This window comes from Pleurodeles waltl, chromosome 2_1, assembly GCF_031143425.1.
Source record: "Pleurodeles waltl isolate 20211129_DDA chromosome 2_1, aPleWal1.hap1.20221129, whole genome shotgun sequence".
NCBI lineage: Eukaryota > Metazoa > Chordata > Amphibia > Caudata > Salamandridae > Pleurodeles > Pleurodeles waltl.
The window spans coordinates 542,358,002-542,383,486 of record NC_090438.1 but is presented as its reverse complement, the minus strand read 5'-3'; the positions used below and the strand labels follow the sequence as shown (position 1 = coordinate 542,383,486).

The window sequence follows — 25,485 nt, the reverse complement described above, 5'->3', positions numbered from 1 at the left end:
CTTGCCAGATTCGGCTGGACTTTTGCTATATTAGAGCAGTATCAAGGTTGATTTGCACATGGCTGGGTCTCATCTGAGGTGTCATGCTATTAAAAAAATAATCAACTGTGATGATGCCCGAGTGATTACTACTGTCTAAGATTAATTTAAGAGCTCCATCCAGCATTTTTTGTATTTATCATTGTCCTATTAAAGACATGTGAAATGCCACTACTGTTCTTTAGACTTACATAGTTCCCGGATCCTTAATGTTCCGAAATGTATTTTCTTTTGATGAACTTGTGGAACCAACAGTAATTTATACTCTTTCTCAAGTAAATGTACCCAAGACTCAGACCTCCAATAATACCCCCGCTCTTTTGTGAGGTGAGGCGCTCGGTCTATCTGGAGCCTTTATTAGACTTTAAATTACGTTTGGTTCTCTGTACCTCTGCTTTACATTTTATACTACCTGTTTTTGGGTCCTTTTCATTAGTGGCGGGGAGTGGCATCTTGGCAGTGCCCAGGACTGCACTGAAGTGCCTCTCTACAATCATATGAAACTTTCCTAGAAATACTTTTCTCCATTAGTTTTAACATCAAATAAAATAAAAAAAACAATTGGGTACATTTTGTTTTGAAAATGTACTTATTCATTTTCTAGACATTTACTAAATCAGAAAGGGAACAGACCTTTGCTCAGAGAGGAGGAAATGAAAACACAACAGAGTAAAGTTGTGCTAACACCCAGTTTCATAGAAAAAGGATACGCTTTTGCTGACACACACATTAAAGAAGAAATGGGTGTCTGGCTGTTGTCAGAGTACGGCTGCAAATCATGAAGCGCTGACAATCAACAAATTCTGATTCTGCAGGTAATGTATGTTTCTTACAAATTTGCCTTGCAAAATACGGAAAGAACAGCATGACTAATTAGCTAAAAGGACGCTATTATGCAATCTGTGTGAGAATTGTGTTTCAGAATAACGCCTCGTGTCATACCATAATGCTAGTGAACTAATTATTTGTGCAGCTTTCAAGTCTGAAGTTCAAGTCTTGAAAGGCGCAGTAAGCATCGAGGGTATATTTATCTAGGGTTTTGAGTCACCCTTGTGCCACGGAAGGGGGGCACAAGGGTGACACAATACCTAAGTGAGATTTATCAAGCTATGCAGGGCCACCTTGCATGGCCATTAGTGGCTTGCTGAACCTGGAGTAACGCAAGGCAGCGTAAATCGCTGCCTTGTGTTACTCTGCCCCAGGGAGGCCTTCCATGAGTTGAGCGTGTGTGTTACCATGCATCCACCAATGGATTTTGCAGCATTCAAGATTTGCCAACACTAGCAAACCTGGGAATGCGTCAAAATGCTACGCCTTTCCAGGGGAGCTGCAATGAGGAGGAATATCTTTATTTCTCCTCGTTGTTTTCCTCTTTCGAAGTGTGTTGCATTCTTCAGCACACTTGAAAGAGGAAAATGCCTCTGAGGATTGTTTTTGTGCAGGAAAGTGTCCCTTCCTGCACAAAAACAATCCTGCCTACAGCGCAGGCACCTTTGCACCACAGAGCAAGGGTGCCTGATTTTCACTACGTAGCCAAAAAGGTGTCAGAACAAGGAAAGGGAAGGAATGCCCCATATAATGTGGCACATGCCTGTCCTTACCCTTTTATGCAGGGCAGCGAGGTGGCTCACTGCACTGTGCTGTGTGAAAGTTTGTTAAATGTGTCCCTTGATCTATAAAGAGTGTACGAAAAGGAGCAGCATTATGCTGCATACAATAACGAGATTTTACTACAGTTCTTTAAGATTAATGTGATACTTTGCTACATGAAACAAATATGTACTTCTAGTACAAATCCTGAGAAAAATAAGTCTATGGGTACAGTGAAAATCGTAGCTAGGCAGTGCACATTGGTCTCAGCACCATGGTGTAAAACCTTGCATTACACTGTGCAAATTGTTTGTCTGCCAGAGCAATCAATGATGCCAGGAGCAGGCCAACCCTTTTAGATATGGAGCTGTGTTTTCTCTCTCACACAACAAAGCAGCACATTTTGGTCCTGTACTACATTGCATGAAATCTTCGTAAATCTAGGCCCAAACGTGTTTAGTGTTCAATCTCAATGTTATGACCAACGTTTTCTCTTGTGGTCAAAGGACAAATGATTTTGGATACATCTCATGAATTAAGTAGTAGCATCACATTGTTCCTGGGTGAATGCAAAAACCAAAGTCCCTCAAATATACACCCCATGAATTTCCATAATTTCCCTCCAATCAGCAATTCTTCTTGCCCCCACAAAAATATTTAAAGGCAAACTAATACAAGTGTTAATTAAGTGCTTTATAGTTTCGAGACAGCCTGCAAAGGGTAGTTCTTAATTACTCATTTAAATTTAGTTGAACAAGGGGATGTGCACAGGATATGGAAGCCATGGCGCTTGATGGGGCAGGACAGATTTAGTAACATTTTGCACTGGGTTTGCTTCACAAAAGTGAAGCAAACCAGCGCAAAATATTTATTTAGAGTTTACCTTTCAGAGTAAAAAGTGTTTTGTGCTGGAAGGTTTTCTGAAAGAAATTCAAGCCAGTGCTTTGCTCTATTTTGCATAACTTTTAACAAGGAGGGCGCACCAAGAGGGCTTTCTGTGGCTGGTACATGGACATTCCCATGCAAACACCCATAATTGTTGATGCAAAGTCATATCTGCTAACAATAGCAGACAGGGTTTCGTGCCATAAATAATGGATCTTTTACATTGGCATTGAAGAAATTATTTTATTTCTCAAAACTTTCACGACTTTACATGCGTGGTGCACTGTACAGCACGCATCCAAAGTGGAAAACGTGCTAAAGTTTGTATAGGCATTATATTTTGTACTGGAGGGGTAACCATCCAGTTCAACACCTATGCTAGACATGACACAAACATTTTTGCACAATGGCGCAAAGGTGTGCTTTTTAAGTGTGGGAGCCAACCTTTCCTGTTGCATCAGTAATATTTGCCTCAAGTACATTCTTCAGACGTGGGGCCGATTTACAAAGATGTCACACAAGGCAGAGTAGTAATCAAAGTTGCTGCATTCGTGGGAAGAGGAGAGGAGAACACTCGCATAGATACTAAGGTATGGCACTGCCCTGCTCTCTCCGTAGCACTGGCACACAATTAAAGTTTGTACATTGTCCACTTGTCAGTCAGATTTACTCTGCCAATATGTATTTGCAATCCTAGTCTTTCCAACTGCATTCTCCCGCAGAGTTGTATGTTCATCATTAATTATCATTATGTATCATAAACAGTTTTGTTATCCCCATAGACCAATAGTAATTAAACATTTGACTTCTGTAGCCCCGACATGTAAGTCAGAGCCCCCTGCTTAAGTAATTTCTATTATGTGAACCCCAAACCTATGCACAAAGATACATAATCAAATACACATTAGATAACTCCACAAAATAGCTAATATTTATTTAATTCGCAAACAACAATATGTGAAAATCGCAATTTTAATTTTATTGAGAAAGTAGAAGCTTTTTAAATGTAGTCCAGTTTGTAAAAGATGAAGGAATATGGTAAATAATAGCAAATCAATTTGTCTTTTTTGGTCCTAATGCATGCTCTCTTTTTACAAGTGAATACTAGCAATGCTTCATATGAGGCCACCAGTCCTCTCTATTAGTTCCTGTTTGTAGTGCTTGTGCTGCTCCATGAATCAAGATAAGTCTATCAGTTGACATTTTAGCTTCCAATTTCAAACTCCTTCACATTCACAGAGCTTTTTGAAACTTTCAATTTTGCCTTTTCATATATATTGTAAGAAAATGCCTCATTTTGCATGATCAATCCCATTTTTTGGATACTGTTGAGTACATGACTGCACCAAAACCTGTGACAGCCTGTATTCCCAAGAACAAGGGTAATGAAGTACAAATAAAAATTGTTCTGCCAGGAATTCTTAGGGTCCAATTAACAAGTAATGGGGCAATCTTAACAAAAAGGAAGAAATGAAAGGGGTTGAAACATCAACACTATATGGGCCTACCCATATCTTTAATTAAAGGACTTCCAAACTCAAATGCCCATTTAATTGAGTTTGCTATTGATTCACTTGTGTGTCCTATGGATACTGGCCCACTGTACATATTGTAACTACATATTGTTTTTGTACCTTTTCAGTTATTTTATATGGCTCACTGTATTGCACTTGCATTGCACCATCACTTGGATAACCTATAGTTGACTACATTATGATGAATAATGATGATTATCTACATTTGAAGATTGAAATATAAAATCAAGTTTTCTCATTCATATGGGTTTTAGATCGTTTTTGTTGATATTGACTTATCTCTTCCTTTTTGCTAATATTGACCCATTACTTGTTAATTGGATCCTAAGACTTCTTGAGTTGAGAGCACATGACTGCAGGCCTTACACCAGTAACCTGGCTGTGCAGGTTTAACCTGCAAAGTTGACCTGTCAAAATAACCCATTTTGACAGGCCTAAAGCCCCCTTTTAAATACTGTTACCTCTATAAGTAGGACATGTAAAAGTTCAATATTAAATATACCCTTACAGTGACCCCCTTGAAAGCATTGGGATACTTTAATAACGTTATTGCAGTTATCTTCCCTTAGGAACCAGATAAATAGTTCATTTTTGAACTTCATAAACATTTATTACAAATCCAATTTATTGGTAAGGTCAGATTTGTAACAAATATTTTACAAAAGTAACCACACTCTAAATCAGTTACTTAGCCAAAAGGTAAAACATCTGACTGGGACAAACCTGGTCTCTAAATGTGACCCACGCTCCTTCAAGGTCAGCCTTAACTTCCACTTACGTACCAGTCAAATGCAACCAGATGACTGCAGTTGGTGCTTAACACTTTTTGGTACAATTTTTATTTAAAACTGTACAGATTCAGATCTCCGGTTCCCATATTAGAGTTTTGTCATTTTTTTCATTACAAAATTGTCTGCTTTTATAAATTGGAGTGGAATTTATAGTGAGTTGTGTTTTTGACTTTTTAACTGTTTTGGTGTTTCTAAATGTTTTACACATTTTCCTTAGTTAAGCAATATGCTATAGTTGCAAGGGTTGAGCTCAAATTTAAATTACTAAAACCTTTACTGGACCTAATAACAATAGTGTTGTTACTGCTTGAAGTGGACTACCATATACCACAAATAAGAATGCGCTTTTTCACATATATAAATTCCATTATTTTGCTAATCGTATTTAATTTTCAAACATTTGCAGACCCCCCTGAGTAGGTGTCAGTTAAGAACCATTGCTCAAGACTAGTGTTTCCCAAACTGTGGATCACCAGCTGATTTCTGGTCATAAAAGAGAAACAAATAAAGATGCTTTTACACATTGCATTTATCTTGCCACATTTAGTATGATTTAAGACAAGTGGTCAAATGTCATGATATAGCTTCTGACAAACTGCTGCTTATTCTTTTCAAAACTGGATTGTTGTTTTCTTTCTTTGAAAGTGAGAGGTGTTTTTGAAGTGAACTATGTGACAGTCTTGTTAGGGTACATGGAATGTGAAAGGAAAGGCTGTGTGATGTCATTTGTTTGTAATACACAACAAAACTGAGATATCTGTAAGTGAAGTGTACGCATAATGGTAATAAAGGCATGGAGGGAGGCTAAAACCACATTGGGTGGCAGGACACACCACTACAGGCTGTTGAGGGAGGTAAACAAATTGGTTATCTCAAAGCCGGGGGACATCTGGACAGAAGGAGGCTTCTGATAACTTTTGCAGAGCTCCAATCACAATAAGAATTTGTGGGGAATCAATACTTGAGATACATACAAGTTAAGTACCACTTGCATCGCGGCATAGACCCAGATGAGGACCCTTGAAATTTAGAGTGTTTAGCACCCCACTGCACTGGCATGCTATCTCTATCTCTGTGATATACAACCGACAGCACTCACAAATAACAATACTCAGAGACAGATGGGAGAGAGAGTTAGGCAGGTTAGAGGATGATAACTGGGGGAGGCATGCCACTATCCCAGGAAGTTAGCAATCTGACAGACTTCAGTTTAAACTACCTCAAAATACTCCACAGGACATATTTTATCCCAATTCAGCTATTTGCCATGAATAGGTGCCTAACAGACAGGTGTTCAAGAGTTTGCACACAGTGAGGCACATTACTGGATACACTTTGGGAGTGTCCTGGGCTGGGTCTCTTTAGGAAGGGGGTTCGGTCTAGACTAACTGATGCCTTGAAAATGCCGCTGAAATTTAAGCCAAAACTGATAATACTTGACATCTTGGGGGAACAAATGCTGGATAAATACAGTCAACTGTTTTGCAACATAGTTATAATGATAGCTCAAAGAAATGTGATACAGAAATGGAATAGCACCTCATCCTGAAGGTACATAAGTGGGTAGTCAACATGGACTGGTGCATGTAGGCAGACAAACAGATAAACAAAGCAAAAGCCTGACTCAACAAGCTCACTAAAATTTGGGGACTTTGGAAAGCCCTGACCGACGACATGTCATGAGGAATCTGAGATGGGACCACTGGGTACAAGAAACATAATGGCGATGACTCCAGGGGAAAGTCGGGAGAAAGAGGAATCCAACAACCAATCTTTATTCAATGAAAACAAAGCATAGGTCCAGCAGAAGGGGAACAATGCACTGCAATGGCTCTAAAGGGGATTATCTTGATTGCCAGCCTAGTGCTACTACTGCCTAGGGTAAAAAGGGGTGGGCTGGTTGTACTTGGGGGGCATTGGCATGTTGTATTTTAAATGTAAATAAAACAGATTTTAAAAAATAGGTGTTCCAGTTTTAGTGTAGTCCACCATCTGCCACTAATGTGGGCAAATCAATATTTTGACTACAGTCCGATAAAGACATATCGAAGGGCATGGTCAAGGTCATGACATTCATAAATGATTGCTGTTACAGATGAATGTAAACAAATTGTAAAGCACATGTTAGTATGACAATTCACTGCATTTTGAAAGTATGTGTACTATTACATTAAAATGTAGGTCAATTAAAGCTAGGTGGGTTGCAAACGTTTGCTGTTCTAGAAACTGGATTGTGGGTCTAAAAAGTTTGGGACGCAGTGCTCTAGACACAATTGAAAGCATGAAACCATGATAAAATCACACTATGGATGTGTCTGGAGTGATAAAATCAGGTTCAAGGCCATAAAGGCATTTTGCACAAGGCCTGTTGTGAAAAGGGTCCTAAATAACTAAACATTAAGGATCCTCACTACACCCAGAAATCTAAGCTCAGCACAGATTATTTAATTTATGCAATCACAAAATGAACGAAGCTCACTCAGACATAGATGCTTGTGGGTGACAGAATCCCTATCCAGTGTATACTTGTGGCCCTTGTTAGAACTGTGGAGGAGTCTTAAACCTTCCAGCCTTAGGTCTTACCCCAATCTTTTTGCCTGTTTGCCTCACATTTTTGCTGCATCTTTTTGCTGGCCTTAGGACTCTGAGCACTTTACCACTGCTGGCCAGTGCTAAAGTTCATGTGCTTCTCCCCTAAACATGGTAATGTTGATGTATCTACAAGTGGCATATTTAATTAACTTGCAAGTCCCTTGTAGAGTGGTATGCCATATACCCAGTGCCTCTCAATTAAATGTCACTAGTGGGACTGCAGCAGAGATTGTGCCACCCATTTAAGTAGCCCTTTAAACCTCTCCCAGGCCTGTCATTGCAGGGCCTGTGTGTGCAGCTTCACTGCCACTTCGACTTGACATTTAAAACCTATTGCCAAGATTTAGACTACCCTTTTATTACACATATGTCATCCCTAAAGTAAGTCGTTGGTAGCCCAAAGAGAGGGTGCCTTGTAAGTAAAAGGCAGGACATGTACTGTTAGGTTTTATATGTCCTAGTAGTGAAAAACACCCAACATCTTTTTTCACTGCTTTGAGGCTTACTCCTCTCATAGGCCAGCATTAGGAATTCCTTAATATACTTTTAAGTTTTAAGTTGTAATTCCTGATCAGAAAGGAGTAGCTTGGCCATGTTTCATGTAATTGGAATGGTAATGATCAATCCTCTTTACTGGTAAAGTCAAATTTAACATTGCTATTTTAGAAATGCCACTTTCAGAAAGTGGACATTTCTCTGCTCTTACTGCTCTGTGTGCCCTGCACCCTATCTCAATACACGTCTGGATTAGGTGACAGCTACAAACACAGGAAGAGTGGGTATGTCAGAGGACTCATCTGCATGCTTCTGCATTATGATGGGCCTTCCTGGGTGGGAAGAGTGGAAGAGAGCTGACACACTCGAATAGGGAAGTGGATGTCCCCACACAAAGGGCTGATTACCCCCTACCTGTTTGAAGTCACCCCCACTTCAGAGGTGCAACTGGGTATTAGTAGTGGGGCTCTGACCCTACCAAATCAGTACACTAGTGGACTTGGGAAGAACTTTGCTGGAGTAAAGACTGCTGTGCTTTAAGGATTGCCACTCTGCCTGGACTGACAAACTGCTTCTCTGCTTTGCTGAGCTGCCCTGCTGCCTGCTGATCACTGCCCTACTGAAGACAGGGACTGAACCTATCTTGCTTGAACCTAGTGTGATCCAAGGGCTTGCTGCCTTGCCCCCTGTTCTTCTGCTGTCTCAGGGACATCAAAGACTGCCTGCAATTCTCCTGGTGCTGCTGCACTCTGCCATCTGTGAGTTTTACCCTTGCCTGAGGTGCCTCCTCTAGTCCTGGGCTTAGTTGCAGTTGATTTCTGCAAAACCCGAAGCATTGTCACTACTTGGCCAGTTGTAACTGACGTATCGCCCCTTCGACGCTGACGCAGAGGCTGTTTGACGACAGTGGATTCCCAGCCTGCATGGCTCGACAATAATACTCTGTGCAGCTTGACGTCGCTGCACTGCTTTCATCTTTATGGAGCTAAACGCCAACGTGGGACCCCACTGTGTGGAAAATATCACTGCATCGCCTTCGCATTTCCTCCTTAGCGTTGACGCTTGCTCCATACTTCTTCAGCAGACCCAGGATGGGTTCTGTAGCAAGCCTATCCTCTATCGCGGTCGGCCTGAACTTTGGATTTGCAGTAGTCCCTCATGACCTCAGGTAACCCTCTAACCGCTAAAGACTTCTAAGCACTATTTTTAGTTTAATCATTACAAATTAATAGCTTGACTTCTACTGATCACATTTTTGTTGTTTTGGTCGTTTTACTCTGACAAATATTCACTACTTTTCTAAATCTGCGTGCAATCTTTCTGTGGTGTTTTCATTGTGTTACTGTGTATGTGTGTGTTTCATAAACTGTTTACATGTTGCCCCTTAAGTTAAGCCTGACTGGTCTGTGCCAAGCTACCAGAGGGAGATCACAGATTAATTTACAGTGTTGCTCTGACTTACCCTGTCTAGGATTGTGGTCCCTACTTGAACAGGGTACATACCGCTGCCAACTAGAGACCCAATTTTTAACAAAGAGTGCCACCATACAGGGGCAGAACTCACACCAAACTCAAGGTTCATGTGCATCATTTAAAATTGTGGGACTGCAGGGTTTCCAATGGTGGAGCCTCACCTTTCTGCTTCAGAAACCCTTGACCTGACGGCCTATCCACCAGAGAGCCTCCAGATCACAGTATCTATAGTCCGGGCCTATGTAGGGTAGGTGACCATCACTGTACCGTCAGTGCATCTGCCAGTGTGTTTGCTGGATCTAATATGCTGCACCAAGAAGAACAGGGTAGTGACATGCTTCTCAAACTTGGGCCTTCTCCTAGCAAAATGCCTGCTCTCCTGCAAGTGGAAGGAGGCAACACCCCTACCTCCTCTGCTTGGGCAGGCTCCATGGTGGCATAGAGAGGAAATAAGAAATCTCAGCAAATACCCCATCTCTGATAGCTGGGATGCACTCCTTGAGAAACTCCAGGAAGGTCTACAAACTTAAGAACAACCCTTTTAGCCCTTCCCGTGGGCTATTCCAGTATCACTCAATGTCCTCTGCTAGTGGCAGGGCCCCTCTCTGACTGCAACCTTTTCTATACTGTTAGAAATGGGGTTTTGGTTGACAGTCAGGTTACCCCCTGTTCAAGCAAGGACCCTCACTCTAGTCAGGGTAAAAGAGAATCACCCTCAGCTAACCCCTGCTTACCCCCTTGGTAGCTTGGTAGAGCAGTAGGCTTAACTTCAGAGCGCTAGGTGTAAAGTATTTGTACCAACACACACAGTAACTTGATGAAAACACTACAAAATGACACAACACCAGTTTAGAAAAATAGGAAATATTTATCTAAACAAAACAAGACCAAAACGACAAAAATCCGACATACACAAGTCAAGTTATGAATTTTTAAAGATTAAACTCAAAAATAGCGCTTAGAAACAAAAATGCTTCGATGAGATGTTAGCACGGCGTTGTGACGGAGTCGTTCCCAACAAGCCGACACCAGCGGCGCCGGACACGGAGTCGTGTAGACCCCCAAGTACAGTACCTTTGGTAAAGAGTGAAAACAAGCTGATGCGCGAAGTCGGGGATCGCGGCGTCTGTGCGAAACGTTGAATCCGCGAACTTCGAGCGGCGTCGGTCACGACGTGGTGCGGCGACTTTCACGGAGTCGCGGACTTCAGCGGGGCTGCTGCGGCGTCGGGCCTGCGAAAAGCGTCGCGTTCCAGCGAAGGTCACGGCGTCAGGTGCAGGCGGCGTTACCGGATTCAGCAGCGGTGTCGGTCCGAAGTCGTCCGAAGTCAATTTCCTTGGATTCCACCAGCTTTCCTTTCAAGGGCCCAGGGACTGGATAGGGCACCACTTGTCAGAGCAGGAGTCTCTCCAGAGACTCCAGGTGCTGGCAGAGAGAAGTCTTTGCTGTCCCTGAGACTTCAAACAACAGGAGGCAAACTCTAAATCAAGCCCTTGGAGATTTCCTCACAAGATAGAAGGCACACAAAGTCCAGTCTTTGCCCTCTTACTCTGGCAGAAGCAGCAACTGCAGGATAGCTCCACAAAGCACAGTCACAGGCAGGGCAGCTCTTCTTCCTCAGCTATCAGCTCTTCTCCAGGCAGAGGTTCCTCTTGGTTCCAGAAGTGTTTCTAAAGTCTGTAGATTTGGGTGCCCTTCTTATACCCATTTTAGTCTTTGAAGTCACCTTTCTTCAAAAGGGACTCACACCTACTTGTGAAATCCTGCCTTGCCCAGACACACACCAGGGGGTTGGAGCCGGCATTGTCAGAGGCAGGCACAGTCCTTTCAGATGAGAGTGACCACTCCACCCCTCCCTCCTAGCAGAGATGGCTAATCAGGAAATGCAGGTTACACCCCAGCTCCCTTTGTGTCACTGTCTGGTATGAGGTGAAAAACAACCCAACTGTCAAACTGACCCAGACAGGGAATCCACAAACACGGCAGAGTCACAGAATGGGTTAAGCAAGAAAATGCTCACTTTCTAAAAGTGGCATTTTCAAACGCACAATCTCAAAATCAACTTTACTAAAAGATGTATTTTTAAATTGTGAGTTCAGGGACCCCAAACTCCACATGTCCATCTACTCTCTAGGGGAATCTACACTTTAATCATATTTAAAGGTAGCCCCCATGTTATCCTATGAGAGAGACAGGCCTTGCAACAGTGAAAAATGAAGTTGGCAGTATTTCACTGTCAGGACATATAAACCACATTACTATATGTCCTACCTTATCCATACACTGCATCCTGCCCTTGGGGATACCTAGGGCTTACCTTAGGAGTGCCTTACATGTATGAAAAGGGAAGGTTTAGGCCTGGCAAGTGGGTACACTTACCAAGTCGAATTTACAGTGTAAAAATACACTTACAGACACTGCAGTGGCAGGTCTGAGACATGATTACAGGGTTATTTGTATGGGTGGCACAACCAGTGCTGCAGGCCCACTAGTAACATTTGATTTACAGGGCCTGGGCACCTCTAGTGCATTTTACTAGGGACTTAACAGTAAAACAAATATGCCAATCACGGAGAACCAATTACGTACACATTTTAAACAGGAGCACTTGTACTTTAGCACTGGTTAGCAGTGGTAAAGTGCCCAGAGTAACAAAAACAGTAAAATCAGAGTCCAGCACACATCAACAACCTGGGGAACAGAGGCAAAAAGTTAAGGGAGACCACGCCAAGGATGAAAAGTCTAACATGTGTCCCCCCCAGCTAAAAGTGGGGAGCAACTACCCAACCTCATGGGAGTTCTCATCACTAAGGCGGAAGAACCTGGACAGACCATCAGCATTGGCGTGCTCTGTACCAGGACGATGTTCCACCGTAAAGTCCATCCCCTGTAGGGAAATGGACCACCTCAACAGTTTTGTATTCTCACCCCTCATCTGCATTAACCATCTGAGGGGCCTGTGGTCGATCTGAACTCGGAAGTGAGTCCCAAACAAGTAGGGTCTTAGCTTCTTCAGTGCCCAGACCACAGCAAACGCCTTGCCTTCTATGGCACTCCACCTACGTTCCCTGGGTAGTAACCTCCTTCTAATGAAGGCTACGGGTTGATCTAGGCCCTCTTCATTAAGCTGTGAGAGTACTGCTCCAATACCATGCTCTGAGGCGTCTGTTTGCACAACAAACTCCTTGGAGTAGTCAGGTGCCTGCAGCACAGGTGCTGTGCACATGGCAGCCTTCAGGGCATCAAAAGTGTTCTGGCAAGCCTCTGTCCAGATCACTTTCTTGGGTTGCTTCTTAGAAGTCAACTCAGTTAAGGGGGTAACAATGGTACCATATCCCTTAACAAACCTCCGGTAATATCCTGTGAGACCTAAAAAGGCTCTCACTTCAGTCTGGGTCTTGGGAGGCTCCCAAGCCAGAATCGTGTCAATCTTAGGCTGTAGGGGTACCACCTGGCCACTCCCCACCTGGTGTCCTAAGTACACCACAGAACCCTGCCCTATTTGTCACTTGCTCGCCTTAATAGTGAAGCCTGCCTTCTGCAGGGCCTCTAACACTCTCCAGAGGTGTTGCAGGTGTTCCTCCCATGTGGAACTAAACACAGCAATGTCATCCAGGTAGGCGGCACTGAACTCATCCAGTCCTGCCAACACCTGGTTGACCAACCTCTGAAAGGTGGCAGGGGCGTTCTTCATCCCAAAGGGCATCACATTGAAGTGGAAGTGTCCATCTGGGGTAGAGAATGCTGACCTCTCCTTTGCCCCCTCAGTTAAGGCAATCTGCCAGTACCCAGATGTTAAATCAAACGTACTGAGGTACTTGGCAGCTCCTAACCGATCAATGAGCTCATCAGCTTGGGGGATGGGGTGTGCGTCAGTCTTGCTGACCGCATTGAGACCCCGGTAGTCCACACAGAACCTAAGTTCTGGAGTGGCACCAGGAGCAGCAGCCTTTGGGACCAAGACCACTGGGCTGGCCCAAGGACTGCTGGAGTGCTCAATAACCCCTAGGGTTAACATTTTGGAGACTTCCTCCTTAATGCAAGCCCTAACCCTGTCAGTCACCCTGTAAACCTTATGTTTAACAGGTGTACTGTCCCCAGGGTCCACATCATGTGTGCACAGGTGTGTGACTCCTGGGATCAGGGAAAACAGCGAGGCGAACTGTCCCAGCACGTGGCGACAGTCCCTCTGCTGTTCCTCAGTCTGGGAGGGGGAGAGGATCACTCCCTCCACAGACCCATCTTTCTCTCCTGCAGACAGGAGGTCAGGAAGAGGCTCACTCTCTTCCTCCACCCCGTCATCTGTCGCTAGGAGCATGGATAGCTCAGTTCGCTCAAAGTGTGGTTTGAGGCGGTTGACATGTAGGACCCTCAAAGGGTTCCTGGGGGATTGCAAGTCTACCAGATAGGTGACCTCGCTCTTTCTTTCCACCACCTCAAAAGGCCCAGTCCACTTATCTTGGAGAGCCTTAGGCTCCACTGGTGCCATGACCCACACTTTTTGTCCAGGCTGAAACTCAACCAGAGTGGCATTCTGGTTGTACCACAGTTTCATATCCTCCTGGCTTGCTTCTAGGTTCTCCTGAGCGAGACTCCTGAAGCGGGCAGTCTGGTTTCTTAGTGCCAGCATGTAGCTAAATACATCCTGGGGTGGTTTACTAGGAGCTTTCTCCAAAGCCTCCTTCACCAGACTGAGCGGTCCCCTCACAGGGTGGCCATAGATGAGCTCAAAGGGGCTAAAGCCAAGTCCCTTTTGAGGCACCTCCCTGTAAGCGAACAGAAGGCATGGCAAGAGGACATCCCACTTACGCCTCAAGGGCTCTGACAGGCCCTGAATCATGCCTTTCAAGGTGCGGTTGAATCTCTCAACCAGACCATTACTTTGGGGGTGGTAAGGGGTGGTGACTTGTAGGTTACCCCACACACCTTTCACAGAGACTTCATATAAGTGGATATGAAGTTTGTACCTCTATCAGATACCACCTCCTTGGGGAACTCCATGCGGGTAAAAACTCCCATCAAGGCACGTCCCACCACGGGGCAGTGACAGTCCTTAGAGGAATGGCTTCTGGGTATCGTGTGGCATGGTCCACCAAGACCAGGATGAACCTGTTGCCCATGGCTGTCTTGGGGTCCAGAGGCCCCACAATGTCAATTCCTACCTGTTCAAAGGGAGTACTGACTACAGGTAAAGGTTGGAGGGGAGCTTTGCATTTCCCCCCATTCTTGCCACTTGCCTGACAAGTCTGACAAGACCTACAATAAGCAGCTGACTGCTTGTGCATCAACGACCAGTAAAAGTGGGAGACAAGCCTTTTATAGGTCTTGTCCTGCCCTAGATGTCCTGCCAACTGCACATCATGAGCCAAACCCAGTAGGAAGGCCCTGAAGCACTGGGGTACCACCAGCATACGAGCTGACCCAGGCTCAGGAACCTTAGGCTCACTATACAGGAGGCCATCCTCCCAATAAATCAGGTGAGTACCTGGCGCCTCGTCAGCCGCCTGGGCTGCAGCCTGCTGCCGTAGCCCCTCAAGAGTAGGGCACTCCTTCTGCGCTGTGCAGAATGCTTCCCTGGTGGGTCCCCCTTCCTGCTGCCACTGCGACAGCTCAGGGACCTCCCCCAGTTCAGCCACCTGTTCCCCTGTAGGCTCCGGGGCATCACCCTCAGGCTCTGCCTCCTCCCGGACCGTGGGAACTTCTGGGGCCGTTTTCCCGCGCCCCCTGCCCTTCCTCTTCTTGGCGGTCCCCTGGACCACTGTTTCAGGCTCCAGGGGCTCTTGACTACCCTGATTTGCTGCCATAGACCGGGTGGATACGCATACCCACCCAGGCAGACCCAACATCTCCAAGTGAGACCTGTGTTGCACCTCTTCCAAGGGGAATCCTCCAGGCCGTTACCTAGCAAACAATCAACAGGCATGGTTGGACTCACAGCTACTTTCCAGGAACCTGAGACCCCCCCCATTCAAAGGGAACCTGCACCACTCTGCAGAGGCGCTCAGAGTTGTCTACCGCAACTACTTGGTGAAGTACCCGGGGATCAATCTGCTCTTCAGACACCAGGTGACTCCTCACTGTAGTCACACTGGCTCCTGTGTCTCTCAGAGCTTCCACCCTCTGTCCATTGATGGTCACCCATTGCCTGTATTTCTTAGTGTTATCAGGCACTAGGCTTCTCTGGACCATCTCACTGTCCCCTAGTGAGACAAGGGTCATTTCTGCTGGTTCCCACCCACCTGAAACCAACTCCTCCCCAAGCGCTACACTGGCCAAACCCTGGGATGGTGCACCAGTGGGTGCCGGTGTACTTTTGGGACATTTGGGGTCCCCCCTCACATGACCCACCTGGTCACATGCATAGCACTTACGTGGGGGACCACCTGCCACTGGCTTCCCTTTGGACAACCATGGCTTCTTTTCACTGGGGGGTTGGGAATCCTTACCCTGGGAATCAGTTTGGGGCCCTTTAGAGAACTCCCCCTGTTTGCCCTTACCCCCCCCCCCCTTTCTTCTGAAAGGGACCCTGCCCACCCTTGGTGTGGTCTCCCCCATACCTCTTTTGGACCCTGGTGCTCTCCCAGTGGTCTGCTTCCTGCGCAAGCTTCCTGGGGTCAGTCAGCTTGCTGTCAATGAGGTGCTGGCGCAGCTCTGGAAAACATAAACTGTACAAGTGCTCCCAAGCAATTAAATTGTAAAGCCCCTCATACGTGTTTACCTTACTGCCCTTCACCCAACCATCCAGTGACCTGCAAAAAGAATCAACACATTCCAACCATGTTTGGTATTCCTTTCTCTTGTAGGATCTAAACTTCTCCTTGTACTGCTCAGGGGTGAGACCATACCTGGTGAGTAAGGCCTCCTTCATGACAGGGTAGGTGAGACTCTGAGCATCCCCTAAGGCCATCAGTGTGTCCCCCCCTCTGCCTCAAAATGCTTCCACAGGGCTGCCCCCCAATGAGCTTCAGGGACCAGGTTCATGTGGAGAGCTGACTCATAACCCTTGAACCACAAGTAGATATCCTCCTCCCTCTTATAATCCCTCACAAGGTCTTTTGGGATGTGTACCCTTCTCTCTGGCTGCACTGTAGGATTGCTGCCACCATCCCTACTGGACTGGCTCCTCTGATCTAACTCCTTTAAGTTAAGCTCATGAGCCAGCTGCATCTTTCTTTCCTCAAGGACTGCTCTTCTCTCATCTCTTTCTTTCTCCAGATTGAGCTTCTGCAGCTCCAATTGGTATGCCCTCTCTGCCTGTCTGTCCTGCAACTCCTCAGGTGTAAGGCCCTTGGATGAGACACTGCTACCTGCCCTGGAGACCTTCTCCCTGGACATAACAGGCCCACCCACAATACCATTGTGTACTGAACACTCTTCCTCATCCTCCTCATCTCCCTCATCCTCTGTGTGCCCTTCAGTGCTCTTGGCTGTCACCCAGGCCCTCAGCGCCTTTTGCAGCTCCTCCTTCCTGGATGAGCTCTTAATGGGACAGTCAAAACTTTTACGGAACTGCTTCAACTGAGCTTTGGTATGACTCTCCAATTTCTCAAGGTCAAAGTCAGCTCCAACTGATGCATCTCCAAGTAGAGACATGATGAAAGGTAAAAAGAGTGCAAAGTTCCAAATGCAGAAACAAGTTCCCAAATGAAGTTCAAAGTCAATCAAGGATCAGCGAAAAAAACCAAAGTGGATGTAGGGAAAAATCCACAATAAGAGAAAAAGCAAAAATCTCAAGACAAGCAGTATGTGGTCACGTAGTGGTCTGAACTCAAACAGTAGCGTACACTTAATTACTGTATGTCAAGTACAAATACAAGTCCAAATCCCAACCGCTGATCACCAATGTTAGAAATGCGGTCTTTGGTTGACAGTCAGGTTACCCCCTGTTCAAGCAAGGACCCTCACTCTAGTCAGGGTAAAAGAGAATCACCCTCAGCTAACCCCTGCTTACCCCCTTGGTAGCTTGGCAGAGCAGTAGGCTTAACTTCAGAGCGCTAGGTGTAAAGTATTTGTACCAACACACACAGTAACTTAATGAAAACACTACAAAATGACACAACACCAGTTTAGAAAAATAGGAAATATTTATCTAAACAAAACAAGACCAAAACGACAAAAATCCGACATACACAAGTCAAGTTATGAATTTTTAAAGATTAAACTCAGAAATAGCGCTTAGAAACAAAAATGCTTTGATGAGATGTTAGCATGGTGTCGTGACGGAGTCGTTCCCAACAAGCCGACACCAGCGGCGCTGGACACGGAGTCGTGTAGACCCCCAAGTACAGTACCTTTGGTGAAGAGTGAAAACAAGCCGATGCGCAAAGTTGGGGATCGCGGCGTCTGTGCGAAATGTTGAATCCGCGCACTTCGAGCGGCGTCGGTCACGATGTGGTGCGGCGACTTCCACGGAGTCGCGGACTTCAGCGGGGCTGCTGCGGCATCGGGCCTGCAAAGAGCGTCGCGTTCCAGCGAAGGTCACGGCGTCAGGTGCAGGCGACGTTACCGGATTCAGCAGTGGCGTCGGTCCGAAGTCGATTTCCTTGGATTACACCAACTTTCCTTTCAAGGGCCCAGGGACTGGATAGGGCACCACTTGTCAGAGCAGGAGTCTCTCCAGAGACTCCAGGTGCTGGCAGAGAGAAGTCTTTGCTGTCCCTGAGACTTCAAACAACAGGAGGCAAGCTCTAAATCAAGCCCTTGGAGATTTCTTCACAAGATGGAAGGCACACAAAGTCCAGTCTTTGCCCTCTTACTCTGGCAGAAGCAGCAACTGCAGGATAGCTCCACAAAGCACAGTCACAGGTAGGGCAGCTCTTCTTCCTCAGCTATCAGCTCTTCTCCAGGCAGAGGTTCCTCTTGGTTCCAGAAGTGTTTCTAAAGTCTGTAGATTTGGGTGCCCTTCTTATACCCATTTTAGTCTTTGAAGTCACCTTTCTTCAAAGGGGACTCACACCTACTTGTGAAATCCTGCCTTGCCCAGGCAAGGCCTCAGACACACACCAGGAGGTTGGAGCCGGCATTGTCAGAGGCAGGCACAGTCCTTTCAGATGAGAGTGACCACTCCACCCCTCCCTCCTAGCAGAGATGGCTAATCAGAAAATGCAGGTTACACCCCAGCTCCCTTTGTGTCACTGTCTGGTGTGAGGTGAAAAACAACCCAACTGTCAAACTGACCCAGACAGGGAATCCACAAACACGGCAGAGTCACAGAATGGTTTAAGCAAGAAAATGCTCACTCTCTAAAAGTGGCATTTTCAAACGCACAATCTCAAAATCAACTTTACTAAAAGATGTATTTTTAAATTGTGAGTTCAGGGACCCCAAACTCCACATGTCCATCTACTCTCTAGGGGAATCTACACTTTAATCATATTTAAAGGTAGCCCCCATGTTATCCTATGAGAGAGACAGGCCTTGCAACAGTGAAAAACGAAGTTGGCAGTATTTCACTGTCAGGACATATAAACCACATTACTATGGCCCTCATTCTGACCCTGGCGGTCAAAGACCGCCAGGGCGGAGGACCGCGGGAGCACCGCCGACAGGCCGGCGGTGCTCCAATGGGGATTCCGACCGCGGCGGTAAAGCCGCGGTCGGACCGGCACCACTGGCGGGCTCCCGCCAGTGTACCGCCGCCCCATTGAATCCTCCACGGCGGCGCAGCTTGCTGCACCGCCGCGGGGATTCCGACCCCCCCTACCGCCATCCAGATCCCGGCGGTCCGACCGCCGGGATCCGGATGGCGGTAGGGGGGGTCGCGGGGCCCCTGGGGGCCCCTGCAGTGCCCATGCCACTGGCATGGGCATTGCAGGGGCCCCCGTAAGAGGGCCCCTACATGTATTTCACTGTCTGCTGCGCAGACAGTGAAATACGCGACTGGTGCAACTGCACCCGTCGCACAGCTTCCACTCCGCCGGCTCGATTCCGAGCCGGCTTCATCGTGGAAGCCTCTTTCCCGCTGGGCTGGCGGGCGGTCTGAAGGCGACCGCCCGCCAGCCCAGCGGGAAAGTCAGAATTACCGCCGCGGTCTTTCGACCGCGGAACGGTAACCTGACGGCGGGACTTTGGCGGGCGGCCTCCGCCGCCCGCCAAGGTCAGAATGAGGGCCTATATGTCCTACCTTATCCATACACTGCACCCTGCCCTTGGGGCTACCTAGGGCCTACCTTAGGGGTGCTTTACATGTAAGAAAAGGGAAGGTTTAGGCCTGGCAAGTGGGTACATTTACCAAGTCGAATTTACAGTGTAAAAATACACTTACAGACACTGCAGCGGCAGGTCTGAGACATGATTACAGGGTTACTTGTGTGGGTGGCACAACCAGTGCTGCAGGCCCACTAGTAACATTTGATTTACAGGCCCTGGGCACCTCTAGTGCACTTTACTAGGGATTTAACAGTAAAACAAATATGCCAATCATGGAGAACCAATTACGTACACATTTTAAACAGGAGCACTTGCACTTTAGCACTAGTTAGCAGTGGTAAAGTGCCCAGAGTAACAAAAACAGTAAAATCAGAGTCCAGCACACATCAACAACCTGGGGAACAGAGGCAAAAAGTTAAGGGAGACCACGCCAAGGATGAAAAGTCTAACATATACCAAACCCTGGGTACACCCTAGTTGGTTCACAGTTATTGCATTACTATCTCTGTCACGTCTAGTCAAAGCAGAATCTTTCCGTTTATTGAAGTTGCAATCAATTCAGCTCTATTGCATCTTTGGCATCAGTTAACATCGCCTGTGCCTAGGAGCACTCATTTATGTACCCCCGACCTTTGTCGGTGGGTTATAATCATTGTACTTTTTTATAATTCTGAACAGTTTAATCTGCTGCATTGTGTAGTAGTGAGCCAAGACAACCACACTATTTATGATGACCACTATGCTTTGAAGCATGTACAATGTCGATGCAAAAGTTAAAATGTCAATAAAAACTATTTAAAAAAAACAGTGCATCTGTCACTCCTCAATGTGGCAGATGGTCTGCCACAAGGGAAGCGGAGACCAGGCTCTCAGTTGTCCTGGCAGGTTGGCGTCCCACTTGCAAAACCTTACATGAGCCCCCTTGACTCCAGTGGGACTATATAAACGAATTACTGTCAGTTTAAAAACATCTCACACGTTCATTTTCAAATAGGTATTTGATACATCAACACCAGTTAGGCTACAACAACCCAACAATATTAAAATGAGTACACGCCCCTCTTTAACCATAAATGGCATTGGTTATAGATGTTCTAATTGTTTTAAGTTTGTACTGGTTAGGAAACACAAAGAAAGGAACAAAAGATTGATCTAAATAATATGATACCTAAATTAATAAATCAATACAAACGTCTCTAAAAACAACTAACAAAAGATTTCCAAAAAAGGGCATGTTAGATCCACAGTATCAGAAATCAGTGTATAAAAGCCATAACCAATTCTCCTTCTTGTTTCCAGTTAAAGGAAGGACTACCAATCAAAAGAGGGGGAAAAAATTCTACAGCGTAATAATACAAAGATGGTCGTCCCAACTGAAAACAGCTTCCTACCAGCGAGTACCTTCTATGACTACGGCGGCACACTCGACTACGGCCCTCTTGTGATAATGTGCATCAATGAGAATGTTATTAGGTTTGGAGAAGTTCTGATACCTTCCTTTTATTACCTAGTATGTGCCCTCTGTCTGGTTGGAAATGGATTGGTCCTTTATGTATTACTAAAGCACGAGGACTGGAAAAACATCACAACTATTTTTGTGTGCAACATGGCTACCTCGGATTTGGTTTTTGCCACATCGCTGCCTTTCTGGGGTGTATACCACTCCTCCATGTGGATATTTGGTAGGACTGCCTGTAAGATAGTGAGCAGCACCTTCTTCATTGGCTTTTACAGTAGCATTATATTTCTGACTGGCATAGCAGTAGACAGGTACTTGGCAGTCGTTCATGCAGTCACCGCTACCCGCAGCACTCGTTGTGCTGTATTTGCAAGCGTTGGTATCTGGAGCATAAGTGTAATGCTTACCATCCCTGAATTCATATTCACTGAAACCAAAACAGACAAAGAGGGTGGTATTATCTGCGAATATGTTGGCTATCATGGCGAAAACAGGTATGTTTGGGAATTTCTTCTATTCCTGCAACAAACGGTGGTATTTTTTCTTCTGCCTTTTGTGATTATCCTGTTCTGTTACTGTAGTATTGTCAAAACCCTTGCCGGATGTAGGACGCAGAGGAAGCACAGGGCTCTGAAAATGATATTTAGTATTATTCTGGCGTTCTTTCTTTGCTGGGCCCCCCTGAACATAACCATACTCCTCAAGGCATTGCAGGATTATGGACTTTCCGCTTTTGCCACATGTAAAGCACAGGAAATACTGGACTATTGTTTGTACATTACCCGCAACCTGGCTTTTTTTCACTGTTGTCTTAATCCCATTTTGTACATGTGTCTTGGGACAAACGTCAGAAGTCATCTGAGGTGTCCTTGCTTCAGGTGGCCGGTGGCGTTGGGCTCCTCGGTCAGACTCCGGATCCTCAGCAACAGCTATGCACACTCGACAAAGGATTCTTCAGGAGGGAACAACCCACTTCGAATATCTACAACCGTATGAGGGAACACGGAACTAAGCGGGCCTTTGTGATGAGCTGCCACACAATGTTACCTGTATGAAACAAAGTGTAATGCAGCGATGCGCAATTCAAAAGAGCTTATTATGGGGTGGGCATTTCTACATTTGCAATCTTCTTCAATTAGATAAAACACTTCAGTACTTTTACAACGCCTCTCTCATACCAAGCCTTTTATGTCAGCAGATGTGAGGACTTATAATGCACCAAAATGTTTAGGGAAAGAACTTGGTTGTTTTCTTTGCCAGACTTTTTTCTCATAATATCGGCGCCATATTGTGTAACTTTGCACCAATGCAATGCACTTTAGTACTATGACATTTATCCTGTAAGAAATTTGCAAAAGTGGCATTACCGACTAACTCGTGAAACAAATTGCAACACGCAGTTGCTGTGTGATTTGTTTTGCCGTAGTTGGTACAAATGTCATTGGTTGGTCTGTGCTAAATGGCACAGCATCTGTGTAAAAGTTTTTTTTCTTATATTTGCAATTACATTTTATTTAGACTTGTTTGAAAAAAATAACATTTAAAGAAAACGCAAAAAGAATTTCTGTTCTTTTTTAACAAATCATTTTTCGCAGGAACGTAAAGGAACGCGTGACAGCTAGTCGGTTTGTTTTGTTGTTTGAAAGCACATTATGGCAATCAAGAATCTGGTAAAATGTAAATATAAAAGATAGAATTTAGATTCCTCGAAGGAGGCACTTATCTACTTCATGAAATATATGTTTACTACTATTCTGAAAAACAAAATAAAATAAAGCAGAAAATTCAACTTTATTCCATCATTATCTCCACATGAACTACTTGTCAGCATGTTTCTCTCAATCTTCGGGCTTCAGTGAGGCCTCGTTTTCAAGTTTACCTGAAGGGTTGCTAATCGCAGCCTATACTGAAACACTCTCATTTCCTTCATTTGTGTGTATTGGGGGAGGGTACAATGAGGCCTAGCTCAGCTGCTGCTTATCATGACGTGCGTGACCCCGTCATGGTTAGTAGCAGCATTCATGTGTGATTCCAGAAGACACGAGGGAATGGTTTGATGGAGTTACCATTTATTAGCCCACAATCCAGCAAGTGATCTTCGTCCACTTGTTCCAGTATAACTTTAGGGTAATGTGACACACAAAAGAGGATTATAGGAAGGAAGTCCCAGAATCTGCCACTTTTGTGACTTCTCAACACTCATGTATCACTTATCAGGCATCCTGTGCAGAGTATACAGGCTCTTTTATCCCTGTGTGCGGGCCAAGATGGGTTAAATTCCTCGATTGGTAATCTGCATTTATTGGTTCCAAAAGCTATGGCTGAGGAACGCCGATCAAGTTGGAGTCATTTAATAATGGCACTGATAATGGTGAGTTAACTGACAGTAAATCTTGCTCCCTTGAAATTTCCTTAAATCATCTGTTGATTATTTTTTTTTATTTTTTTCCAAGTGCTAGATGCCACGTTGTCTGCTAGCTGGATGGAGTTGCCCATTTCGAAGATCTTCAGAGCTTTGCTTAGCTGCATGTGCCAGGGATTACCAGGAGTTTCAAAGATGCCTCAAGTAACGTTTTAGTGAATGCAAGTTTGCCTTTCTGAGCCTAATATAATATTTAATGATGGCTGCTTAGCATGCTAGTGTCTGTGACACAAGGCCCAGTTACAATCTGAGCCTTGAGTGTCAGATATACTTTGGTTGTTGAAAAATTCTTAGATATGCCCTGCAGTGGACTTGTTCCAGGGTGGCTTCTAGAGAACCAGGATATGGCAGGTTACCATACTGCGGGGCGGGGAGTGTAGCCGTCTTGGTTACCCTGAGGATTGGCGCAGGATTGGTGCAGCAAATGCACTTCTTAGTTGATTATTCAGTTGGGAGATCCCGTGTAGAAAGTACCATCTTAACTGGCATGTTCCCCCCATTTTTACCTGTATGTCAGTATGTTTTTGCGTGTCTCACTGGGATCCTGCTGGTCAGGACCACAGTGCTCATAGTTTATGGCCTAATGTGGGTGTCTGTATAGTGTTTGACTGTGTTACTGAAGCTCTGCTCAAACCTCAGTGATTATGCTCTCTCTGCTTTTAAATTTGTCACTATAGGCTAGTGACTTCATTTACCAATTTCAATTGGCACACTGGACCCCCCTTATAAGTCCCTAGTATATGGTACCTGGTTACCCAGGGCATTGGGTTCCAGGAGATGCATATGGACTGCAGCATTTCTTTTGCCACCCATAGGGAGCTCAGACAAACCCTTGGACAGGCCTGCCATTGCAGCCTGCGTGAAACAACACACACATTATTTCACAGCCATTTCCACTGCACTTAAGCAACTTATAAGTCACCAATATGCCTAACCTTCACTTGCTGAAGGTTAGATGCAAAGTAACTAAGTGTGAGGGCACAATTGCACTAGCAAAGGTGACCCCACATAGTTCAGGGCCATTTCCTGGGACTTTGTGAGTGCAGGGACGCCATTACACGTGTGCACTACATATAGGTCAATACCTATATGTAGCTTCACAATGGTAACTCCGAATATGGCCATGTAACATGTCTAAGATCATAGAATAGTCCCACCATTCCAAATCTGGTATTGGTGAGCCAATTCCATGCATCCTGGGGGCTCCACCATTGACCCCCAGTACTGCCAAACCAGCTCTCAGAGGCTTGCACTACAGCTACAGCTGCTGCCACTTCACAGACAGGGTCTGCCCTCCTGAGGTCTGGGCAGCCTAGTCCCAGGAATGCAGAACAAAGCATTTCCTCTGAGAGCAAAGTTTTACACCCTCTACCTTTGGAAATAGGTGTTACAGGCTGGGGAGGGGTAGCCTCCCCCAGCCTCTGGAAATGCTTTAAAGGGCACAGATGGGGCCCTCCTTACATAAGCCAGTCTACACCAGTTCAGGGACCCCTTGTCCCCTGCTCTGGTGTGAAACTGGACAAAGGAAAGCAGAGTGACCACTCCCCTGTCCATCACCACTCTAGGGGTGGTGCCCAGAGCTCCTCCAGTGTGTTCCAGACTTCAGCCATCTTGCTTTGCAAGGTGTGGGGACCTTCTGGAGGGCTGTGAGTGGCCAGTGCCAGCAGGTGACGTCAGAGACCCCTCCTGATAGGTCCATACCTGATAAGGTAGCCAATCCCCCTCCCAGGGCTATTTTAGGGTCTCTCCTGTGGATTCTCTTCAGATTCTGCTTGCAGGTTTCCTTCAGGAATCCTCTACAACTACTACTTCATCCTCTGACCTCGGATCAACCGCAGCCTGCTCCAGGAACCGCTGTAACAGCAACAAAGTATCCACAAGGGATACTTTTCCTCTGCAACTTCAGCTCCAGCCAGCAACTGCAACAGTTTCCATGATGTACATGCTCTGAGGACTCCCTGTCTTCATCCTGCACCAGAAGGACCGATGAAGTCTCCAGTGGGGTGACAGAGTCATTCCCCTGCTCCCACAGGCACCTTCCAAGATGACGACCGG

General features: G+C 45.7%; 1 protein-coding gene across 1 annotated transcript; it reads left to right on the top strand.

Annotated features, from left to right (window-relative positions):
* Positions 1 to 780: 780 nt before the first annotated feature.
* LOC138258995 (C-C chemokine receptor type 4-like) lies at positions 781 to 22,775 on the top strand. The gene is made up of 2 exons (XM_069206365.1): positions 781 to 854; positions 20,849 to 22,775. The coding sequence occupies exon 2, from the start codon at positions 20,910 to 20,912 to the stop codon at positions 22,002 to 22,004; it is 1,095 nt and encodes a 364-aa protein (XP_069062466.1). The 5' UTR covers positions 781 to 854; positions 20,849 to 20,909; the 3' UTR covers positions 22,005 to 22,775.
* The last annotated feature ends 2,710 nt before the right edge of the window (positions 22,776 to 25,485 follow it).

Bases quoted from the DNA above. Each gene is read 5' to 3' on its own strand.
- LOC138258995 (XM_069206365.1), top strand. From the start codon at position 20,910: ATGGTCGTCCCAACTGAAAACAGCTTCCTACCAGCGAGTACCTTCTAT.